The sequence below is a fragment of the Pterocles gutturalis genome, unplaced genomic scaffold (genome assembly GCF_000699245.1).
Source record: "Pterocles gutturalis isolate BGI_N339 unplaced genomic scaffold, ASM69924v1 scaffold6977, whole genome shotgun sequence".
Taxonomy (NCBI): domain Eukaryota; kingdom Metazoa; phylum Chordata; class Aves; order Pterocliformes; family Pteroclidae; genus Pterocles; species Pterocles gutturalis.
In genome coordinates this window covers 7473-18979 of record NW_010112594.1, presented here as the reverse complement: position 1 = coordinate 18979, position 11507 = coordinate 7473, and the positions used below count along the sequence as shown (strand labels likewise).

Sequence of the window (11507 nt, the reverse complement as noted above, 5' to 3'; positions counted from 1 at the left end):
TGATCAACGTGGGAGGGACTAGGCACCAGACTTACCGCAGCACCCTCCGCACCCTGCCCGGCACACGCCTGGCCTGGATCGCCGAACCCGATGCCCACAGCCACTTCGACTATGACCCCCGCACGGATGAGTTTTTCTTTGACAGGCATCCGGGTGTCTTTGCCCACATCCTGAATTACTCGCGCACGGGCAGGCTGCACTGCCCCGCGGCCGTGTGCGGGCCCCTCTATGAGGAGGAGCTGGCCTTCTGGGGCATCGATGAGACCGATGTGGAGCCCTGCTGTTGGATGACCTACCGGCAGCATCGCGACGCCGAAGAGGCTCTGGACAGCTTTGGTGGGGCGCCCCTGGATAGCAGTGCAGAGGACGGAGATGTAGATGGCACCGGAGACTCTGGTGATGGTGAAGAGGAGCTGGAAATGACAAAACGCCTGGCACTTAGTGACTCCCCCGATGGCAGGTCTGGGGGCTTCTGGAGACGGTGGCAGCCCCGCATCTGGGCACTCTTTGAGGATCCCTACTCCTCCAGATATGCAAGGGTAAGCTATGCAATCAGCACCCTCATCAAAACATTCAAACCTCCTGTCAGTCCCGCTTGCCCCCAGCATCGCCAGGGTTATCTCCGCTGTCAGAGCAGAGCAGCCATCCATGTGTGTGGCCATGCAAAAATTGTGCATGGGCTATGGGGACACAGCCCTTGCTCTCAAGCAGGCCCCATGCATGGAGCACAAGCGGACACCAAGGCATAAGCTTGTGTACTCGTAGGTGGGCTTTCAGACACCCTTTTTTCTAACAAACAGGCTCCTAAAGACCCCCAGGCCTGGGGGAAAGGTCCCATTCACTGGCCAGGGAGATCTCCATTATACCAGGTAATTTCCCTCCATCCACAGATCATTACAGTCAGTCATCCCCCAGTAAAGAGAGAGACCTTGTCCAGCCTCTTATGAGCTACCAGCTCTCTCCCCTTTACAAGATGGAGAAAGGCTCCCAGGAGCAGGCAGTCCCTGGGAGACCAGGAGATTTGGAGAGTTTCTCAGCCTGGACTGGAAAGGGAGTCTGTTTCTTTCTCTCTTCTAATACGTACCACGTTAAATATTTATGATCATGCTTCTCTGCAAATGGGTAATTCAGTTCCTCACTTACCTCCTCACTCTATCTTTTCACTTGTGGGAAATAAAAAGTATTAATCAGAGGAGAGGGTTCATTCATGTAGAAGGGACACTGTGTTTGACAGGTTTCTTGCCTGGCTGCTGAAGGACAACTCCTCCCCTCCTGGTGCCTGCGGTTGTTTTGGAAAGGGAATGCACACTGGTGCAGTTCACAGCATAGCTGTGGATAAAGGTGGGCTTAAACAGTCACTCGACTCTTCTAAGTAGGTACCTTTCATGCTATTCCATATGAGGATAATTACATTAATTAGGGCCTGATTCTGCTCCTCAAGTCAAAAGTAAAGAAAATGTTGACTTCAGGAGCAGAAGCAGGATTAACCCCCATAATACCTATATTGACAACCAGGAAAATAGATGAAGGATGGTGCCTTTGCAAATACATTGGTTTGGATAGGTTTTACTCCTCTCTTAAATGTACCTTTGTTAGAGCATAACTGCTGCGAGCCCTTGGTGGGGGTGAGCGGTGCTTTGGTGTGGGAGGATGATCAGTGTTCCTGAGGAGGATCAAAGATGTTAGGTCAGATTAGGGAGCAAATTGTACGGATGGAGGAAAGAGAAGTGAAAATGCAGGGACAGGGGAGCTGGTTGTGTATGAATGGGTGGTGGAACAGCAGCTGCTGGAGACTTTTGGTCTGAGCAGAGATCTCCAGCAGGGAGCCGCCAGGTCTGCAGACTGAATGAATGGGGAGAGCTGGAGCAGAGCCTGGAGTTATATCTTGGTGCATTTATACAGATTCTTGTTTGCATACCCTTTGGAGATTTCCTCCCTGAACAAAGAAGTTAATATTTTAAATGAATTCCTTTAAACAGCATGGAGGATAAAGGAATAATAAAATATTTACCATAAGATGAAAGGATGATGCTGTTGAATTGCAGCTTTCAGATCCTTGATTTCTGCCAAGGGAACATGGAAACAGTGAGGGAAGGCTGGAGGGTATCCTTCAAAAGGCTTAGTGAGCTTCCTTTAATCAAGCCCAAAGTTAGCAGGCGTTGATTTGAATAAGAGATCTCTCTGGTGCCCAGGAATCTGTTGGTAAAACAATTTTTCAAGTCAAAGCAGTGTTCTTGTCTGAGATTTTGTGGAATGGTCCAAAAGCCAAATGGATAATGCTGTCCCAATGAAAAGGATACAAACAGGGGCTAAAAACGCCTTTTGCTTGGAAGCGTTGAGATATTTTAGGTTGGAGTACAAATTCTATAACCAATACTCAGTCTTTGTGATGTACAAGCTGTAATTCTAGGAGGATATAAATTCCATTTTCTAATTCTTTATGGGCATTTTCATTTAGGAATAGGCATTTTATAAAGTGATTTGGGTTTGGGCTTTTTGTTTCGGTTTGGTTTTTTGCAGTGGATGTTATCCTGTTTATTCACAGTTATATGTGTGTACCTGGTAGAATTCAACCCTTTATTTACCTCTAACTTATTATTTCCTTAAAAGACTGTTAAACTAGAGAAATATGAATTCTGGGCAAAGTTAAAGTGTAGACTGAATATTTCATGGGTTAAATATGGTTCTTTAACTTGTATCTATGGAGACATAGGCCACAGGCATTAATATTTTGCATGGAGGAAGATGGCTTTCATCATCAACACACGCACACACTGTCCATTAAGAGGACATTATAAGACACTTAACATTTTCTAATAAAAGCCATATGTTATGGTTATGGATGTAAAAAGAGATGGGTGTTTGATTTATGCTCCTGTAACCTAACACAGACATTGCAAAAAGACCTCAAACTCACAATAGCTAATTTACAGTAAAATAATTGATAGCATCATTAACAAGTGAATGGTATATTAAAGCAATCGTTAGTAGAGTCAGGCAACAAATCCACTGTTACCTCACTTGTAATCGTGTATGCTAATGTCAATTACAAACTGTAGTTCAGTCATGCAAAAATTTAAATTCACATTGCCATTTGTTAAAAAAAATCACAAAAATTTATTATCCTAATTGGATCTCAGACTTGTGCTAATAGTGATTATCATATGCATGTTTGGTGTTTACATATGGCACCAAATTGTATGTCAAATTAACTTAATATAAGCATCGGTTTACATAACCCTCATACTGTTACACTGGGGCAAGTAAAAGGAATACAGAATATGAATAATAAGATTAAATGAAAACCTGCATATCTGACTAATGCAAGATTTCTCTGGACTATATCTGGTGCACTAATTCAGGGAATGTTTAGGAATAGGTCTAGAGGAAGCTCAGCATTTACTCAAGCCACTTGGAGCATTTTGATAGACACTGCTTACCAATACATTTGACTGCTTTGCTTCACCAGCACCTAACTCATCTAAATTACATCCAAGCTCATTGTAGATGGCCAGGGGAGACTGGAAGAGCACTTCTGTATGTCAGGCAAGATCAGCTAACTCTGCAAATTTTGTCTGTTTCTAAACTTAACCTGATAAAGCATAAACTCCTAGTCACCAATTACTTGTCTTTAGGTGCAACACAGTCAACAGTTTCTTTCTAAAACAGTGGCCAAGTTTGATTGAATTCTAGTTTTCTAAGCACTAATTTCTTAAATAAGGTAGTTCTTTCTAAAAAGATTAAACACTTTAAAAAATTGCATAATCTTCTATATCTGTAATATGAAAAAGTAGTAGTTTGTTTCAAATCACAGATTGCCTTAGACACCTACCTGAGTAGGATAAATGGGTGTCGCACTTCTCCATAACTTAAAGAATCCACATCTGAGTGACAGAGGGAAAGTCTGGTACCTAGAGGACTGAACAGAGTATCAGATAAGGTGATGGAAAATATCAGATTTACAGAGATCCTGGGTGCATATGCAGACATCCAGGTGGATTTTCAAAAGCACCTGATCAGGCAGCTAGACATGACTGCACGTCAATGGATATGGTGCACCTGAATTGGTGAGACGTTTCTTTAAACCTTACTAGAACTGTCTTTCTTGTATCATCAGGCAACTTTGCAAATTTATTTTTCATAAGCAGTCACAAAGGGGGAAAATAGAGTCAGACAGAAAGCTACCCAGATACACCAAAGCAGCGTATCTGAGAGTCATGCCGTAATAGAGATCATCCTGCCTTCTGCACTCATTAGCCTTCATAGGCCCCTCAGTACACAGATGTGTGAAAAAATATTTTCTTAGCATCCTTTCTCCTTTATATTTATGTCTGGTCATGCTGTTCTTACACTAGCGAAGCTCCCACTGACTCCCTGCGGAGTTTGGTCTGCAGGTATCTGCCACCTTTGCCCCCTTCCTTCTCCTCCCCAGCAGGATATCGTTGTGTTTGTGTTAACTCACAGTCGTTACATTAGTCACTGTTTGGGAACCAGGAGCTTTCAGCTGAGATTCTGCGCTAGTGTTCACATTCAAATTGGACAGCTAAGCTTCATTAATGAACCCTCAGGAAAGCTTTTGTAGTCCTTCCAAATAAACATTTTTGCTGTTTTTAAATAAAAGCTGGTTGGGGTCCTATGGAAAGTCCCCAACAGCTTGATTTGCCATCCTGGCATATGCTATACAGCTCCGATCTGGAAGAGGAAAGGCTTACGGCAAAACTCTCACTCACCCTTCCCTCGTGTTCTCCCGTCACATCCTGCAGAAGGATCTGCTTTCCACACTGGGTGAGTTTTGAAGGACAAGTTTCTGACATTGAGAAGGAGACAGGAAAAAAGACAGTGAGGAAGAGATGAGAAAAAGGTATTCCCCAGGGATTTCTTCCAGCTTTCTTTTGTACATTCAGAGCATTTCAACCTTGCTGTGTTCATTTAAACTGATTTTTCTCTATATAAACTACATCCCATAGGTGTGAGAAGGCTTATGGGATCCTAGTTCCTGAATAACTGTACTGGCTCAAGGTTTAGAGGTTGGGGTGATTTCTGCGTGTCCGTTACCCTGGCCCAGTACAGCCAAGCTCAGGAATTAGGGAAAAGTATCAGAGAGTGGGAATAGATACTCATCCCCCTTCCCTTGGGGTGCTTATTCTGCAGCCGTCTGATGCGGGATATGCTTTGCACAGGAGTGTTTCAGGGACAGTGCTCTGGGGCTCCTGCCGAGGGGATGCAGACAGGGGGAGGAAGGAGAAGGGCAGCCCCACACCCCCATCCCCACAGGGACCCCCCTCCCCAGGGAGGGATTTCATCACAGGGGCCCTGATGACACTGCTCTCCCACCTTGGGCCTTTCTGCAAGGTGCCCCCTGCAGAGGCATGTCTAATCCTGCACTGAAGCTGCCTGCAGTAATTCTCACCATATCCTTTGACAATTAACAAGACAGCCTAATTTTAACTGCATGCTGCATTACACCTCTGGAAAAATGAGACACTTTGCACATTAAATGGAGTTTCCCCTGCACTTGAGTATAATGGAATTACAGACAGACATCTATCAATTACCATTCTGTCATTCGTTATTAATACAGCTCCTAAAATCCCATTTTATTCCTATTTTCTCCCATCAAGGCACACGTTACTGCAAATCCTTATATAACTCATTAGTAAGCATGGTGTAGCCTTCCCTGCGTCCTGTCCCAAGAAGCCTTTGCAATGCCAGCTACAAAGTGTTCACCACTCGCACCAAGTCCCATGTTCAGTCCCTGTCCAATTAGCCAAGGTGGGAGCAGGCACACTCACAAATAACTCCAGCAAACTGTCCCTCTGACCTCAGAAGTAATACATTTTAAAATCATCACACACACACACACAAAAAGATCATAGCAGCCATGCAGAATCATGACTTAATTGTTCAACTTGTTCAGAAACACACAGGAAGATATGATGTCTGCCCAGAACATCTTACAATCTCTTTAAAGCTACAACCTCACCGGGAGATGAGAGGGATGATTTCTACCTTACAAATCTCTGCCTGGCTAGTACAGACTTAGCAGTTTTAATTCAAGGAAGGATTTTTTAATCTATTTGCCTATTTCCAATTTTATTTCTATTATTCTAAAACATTAAAAAAGAACAGCATCTGTTACCACTTTTTTTATATATCTTACTTAATTTTAATGTTTCTAGGTTACAAAATTTACTTGATTTAGCCAATGCTGTGTCTGTATGGATCATACCATCATCTGCATACACATATATATGCCTTCCTATCACTGCCACCTCCTACGATGCCGAGTAGGATTTCCATATGAGGAAGGACTTCAAAATTAAACCATCCCAAAATACTTCTGAACATGTAACCTTGGTGCCACTGAAATCAATATAAATTTAGCGACTGGTTTCACTATGATATTTGGTCTGTTCTCTCTTTAATCCATCCCTATGTGCCTTCAATTATTTTCTTTGCCCTTCTTCTGACATTTGCTGTTTTGGTTATGAAAAAAGGCAACAAAATACCGCTATTCTCTGTTCATATATCATGAGACAAAGGATAAAAAGATTTGTGGATCAATTATAATGTTGCTATTTTACAACTTCTCATAAAAATGTGGTATATTAGACTATACCTAGGAAAACTATTTTTCCATCTTGTTTTTCCTTCTGCTGTGCAGTCTAGCATTCAATGGTATTCATCTTTAAAAAATACATGACTGATCTGTGTGTATTTATAGTGTACTTTAGTAAAGTCTATACATATTGCCTTTCCTTTAACATAAGGAGAGATGCTAGCAAATCAGCAACAGAAGGTCCAGCCTTACTGCTACTGAAATTCAGTGTCAAAATTACCACCAACTTCAAGAACAGAAATGAATTTTCCTGCAGTGTGGTTCAGGACAACACATTAATTGCAGCGTACTGCGTTTTTAATAGATACACTGCATATTTGCATTCCAGAGCACTGAAGCGCAATAGATCTTAGCAATTTCTTAGGAACATGGATTTTCAAATATATATTTTCATAATCCCTTAAAGACATGAGCATCTTTAGCACACTGCATTAAAACACAGAGCTCTAATACTGACAAAGCTCTTCATGATCTTACTGGCATTTTTTACTGCAGAGGACTATAGAATACATCCCCGTTCAAACCACATGACTTCAATTAACGTTCAACCAAATCACATCCAAGCGCTGTATTTCATAACAAAAAGGGCACGCGGGTGTATTCAGATTGAAAAACTGGGCCCTCATTGATAATTAGGTGTGTAATTCCTTCTCATGCAAATACAGATGGCAAAACAGAGCTTCCATTTTGTATAGGCTTGATTTTCTGAAATTTCAGTGCATTCTTGGGGGATAAGACTAAGAGAACAGCCATTTTAAGCTCTTTGCAATTGTATTACAATTAGCTTCTCAGTTAGTATGTGCTGAATTTGATCTGAGGAAAGAACAGTATTAGAAGGCTGACTTGGCTTTCTCTGCTGAATATTGCATTACATAAACATGTGATTCACTCCAAATGGTCCACAGGAGTGTTAGGATCGGATGAAATCAGAGAAATCTATGAAACTGTGGAAAACCACCCCTCCCCCTGGAATATAAACCAAATGCTGTCATTTCTAGAACACTTTTTACATCTCTCCTGTGCTCAATAAAGACCCAGATTTTGCTATTTCACTCCTACTCTTGCAGTGATAGCTTACTCCAGGAACACCCTCTCCTTCAGGCTGAGAACAAGGTACCACCCAACGTGGGTAAAGGTGAAAGGACCAGGTCCTACCTGATTTTCAGTTCTTTATAGATATGATTTATAAGATATAATGGGGGCTCTAATAAATCATGCTACAGAAACTATGAATAAATCTCAGTCCAAAGCTTTTCACAGTGATTGCTTATGATGTCAGACCCTTTAATGACAGTAAGTTAGAATTGCATTGTAACGGCCCTTTGTAAATGCAGTAAATCTCCTGTTTCAGTGCACTGCAGACAGCCAGCGATGTGTGTGCTGCACACAGCTCCCAACACAAGCACACGCTGCTGGCATGCACTTACGTAATGATGTTGATACTTCAGGAGCAGCAGTAAATCTTAGGGCTGCTAGATTTACTTTGAGAAAGTGTTTGGTCAAGACATTGTGGTGTTCTGACCGCATGAAATGGTTTAAAATATCCTACTGGCTTTTTACTTGAAAACCTGAGAAGGAATGTCCCTTTTAAGAAGCAGGAAGATGGATTATTTGGTTTTAAATAACACAGGCAAAACCTTCTGAGTCTTATAATTTCTCAGAGACAAATATGAGTTAAAAAAGGTATTCTGGTTTGCACAACCAAACTGAATCTATCTGCTTTCCTGAATTTCCTGGATCATCTACTTAGCATTCACAAAAAAAATTAAAATGTGCACAGAAATATACCAACAGAATAATAGCTCCTTGTTTCAACTGCAGCAGAATCCCAATTCCTGTCCCCTTTTGCCCTCCAAAAACACATTTAAAACATTACCTGCAGTTCTCTATTCAAATACAGAAAGAGTTGGTCAACTCAGGTTGCTTATTGATACCCATCAGAAATTCAGCTGCAGTTTGCACTTTGAACATTCATTGCAATAACTCTGTTCTGGTTTTCGGTTTGGATTTTTGCAGTCTTCATTACACCTGATCAATTGACAGGTATAGATGGTGGAGGCCAGCTTTGTGATTTACCCAGTTCGTACTTAAATGAAAACCTTCAATCAGAATGCTTCTAATTTGATAACAGACTTCAAAAAAAAAAAAAAAATGAGCAGGGAGAAAGCCCTGAAAATGCTGAGAGCCTACAACCTCCAGCAGAAGGGAGGTCATGGCTTACTGCAGAAAAGGACATGGCCAAGTGGTTAAGAGATGGTCAGTAAAATCCCTCCCCACCCCATAGGACCACTACCACAGCTACCACTGATTTTAGTGGGATCCAGCCAGATGCCCATGCAGACCCATTTCAGGCAAAATTCTTCAGGACAAGGACAATTGTGTAATTGCCACAGTCCTCAGTGCAAAAGGGCTTGCCTTCACGGCAGCCTCTGATCTCTACTCTGAAAACAAGACAACATGACATCAGCCACATTGTGCTCTTACAGGTTCTTTTTTTAGCATGGATCTCCCCATTGCTTTCAGTGTGGAGTTCTGCAAGAAATCTAGTGACAGTATGTCTTAGCACTTCTCAGGAACGTGTCCCGCATACTGCGGAACTGATTTTAACTCCAGCTTTTTCAGTAAAGCACTTGTAAGGACAAACCAAGAACAAGCTAACCGTGCTATAATAGCTCAACCAATACCAGACAGAGTCAACTGCTGGGGAGTGCTGGTGGTGTCTGGTTTTCTTTTTTTGGGGTGGTAGCACAACAGCTTAGATCTGCATTTTGAAATTTAGTGTTCAGCTGATAGGAGTTCAGTGTTTACCCCACCAAGAAGTCCCAAAGGTGCTAGAGATTTTATTAAAAGACCTCATGTAAATTTCAAAACTGTATAGATTACTTGAAATGTTAGTTATGTCTAAGCAGCAGGAAATCAATAGTGCAAAAGTGCATTCACTGTCCTAAAGAAAACATCTGTTGCAGAACCTGCTCTGCTAAGAAGAAAAGCGCATTTTTACCTTGAAAGTGTCAGTGCCATGGACTAAAGGCAAATAAAAAGTTTTAAATTCAAGAGCAATTCTATAGCGTCTTCAACTCCAAAACAAATTTCTCTTCACATACGTATTACCATCTGTAAAGCAACTCCTAAAACTGCACATTTACTGTCCTCAAAAATATCTTGGCTAGGACAGCAGGGCAAGCCTTTGTTCTTATTAGGTGAGCTTTCATATTCATCCAGAGGATCCACACACGTCCCTAGAAATATACACAGACCTAAGTGGTGTGAATTTACTAGAAAGCAAAAAAAACCCCACCCTAAAAAAACCAAATCCTGAGATTTGGACAGATGATTGCAAGCCACTGAATTAACGCAGCTTATCAAGTGAGCATTTGCTAGCAGATCTGCCTAAAGTAATTATTGGTGCGCCCTACTTGCTTGCATATGTTAGCTCTGAAGAATCCTCTCAGGGGTTTCAGCTCGCATTTACAGCATGCCACTAGTACAAAGGCAGGCCATATTCCTCAGCAAACGAACATTGACAATGGCACAAACCCACAAACACCACCTTATATTAGCTCATTAGGCCATGTCATTTGGGTATACTTCAGCCCTTCTCATTTTCTACAGATTTTACTGCGTGTGGATTCATACAAGACATTTAATCTTACTACATCACTTTCAAAATAGGAAAACAACTTGTCTCAGGTTACTTGTTTTGTGTTTTTTCAGCTTTCCCTTACTATGTGTTTATTGCAGTAACTAGCACAATGGGGTTATCATCTCTGCTGACACCTCTAAATGCTATTGCCATAAAAACTGCAAGTTAACTGTAAGCATCTCTGGGAAGAATTTACACTGTACTCAGACGTCGTGTTTCCCAAACCAACCTCGACTGGAGCAGAAGATCACCCAAAGCTATCGTTCTTCAGAAGGTGCAGTCTGCCTATGAGCTGTGCCAGAGCAGGCGTGGGCACCCACCACCTCTCCATGCTCCTGCATCGTGGAAATTTAGCAGTCAGTTCCTACATCTTCACTTCTGAGGCCAGACTCATGAAAGGATGTAGCCATGTGAGTTCAAATTTACAATTCCCAAACCACTAACCCGCAGAGGTAATTTTTTAAAATGCATATTAAAATTTCCCAATGCCTACGTATTGTTCCTGCCTGTGCCCAGAACTGCTTTAGCACTGTTGGCAGCTGCCTTATATCAATGCCTTGTTAATGCCCATAATTTTTCTTCACTATCAGGCACAGTCCTTTAAATGAACTTGTCAATACACACTGAATATAAACTGTTTTAAAAAACATGCTCAAATGAAAACAGGATATATTAGTAGTGTGAAACAGTTCCACGGATGCAATAATCCAGTACCTACAGGTTTTTTTGCTTAGAACGTGAAATTTCAGGTTTAATATCTTCCTCCAACTGCAGGATTTCGAATTTTCATCTGTCTCTGCTCAAGAGACTTCCCAGCTTCAGACAGCTACATAATCCAGGCAGTTAGTGAAGTTGATCCAATTTGCATGGCATGAAGAATTCACAAACCAATATATAGAGTATGTGGCAGCATTTCCCAGTAATGTGGAACTAAGAAGCTCTTCCTGTGTGGTAATTCTGGGCTACTGAATTCAGCAAGATTAACAGCAGAAAACAGATATACGTAGTGACATTGTCAGAGACAGCGTAACTTTAGCATGTGACAGCGCTAGTTTTTTATTTTCAGTCACTCACTAGTTCGAAAGCCGCTCCTCTTAGGAAATAACCGTATGTCGTCGTCATGTGGTTGACTCCGGGATGAGCCACATGCAATGATTTAGTGATGTCTGAGCAGCCCCTAGAGAAAAGGAATGTACAAAACACACAAAAAGGTATGAGATGATATGCAGAAGTAGTTGATACATG

General features: G+C 41.7%; 1 protein-coding gene across 1 annotated transcript; it reads left to right on the top strand.

Moving 5' to 3' along the window:
• Positions 1 to 5: 5 nt before the first annotated feature.
• Positions 6 to 749, top strand: LOC104462239 (potassium voltage-gated channel subfamily C member 1-like; the record flags this gene model as incomplete). The annotated part of the gene is made up of 1 exon (XM_010074104.1): positions 6 to 749. A coding segment is annotated over one exon (744 nt), but the record flags the coding sequence as incomplete, so codon positions are not given.
• Positions 750 to 11507: the final 10758 nt, after the last annotated feature.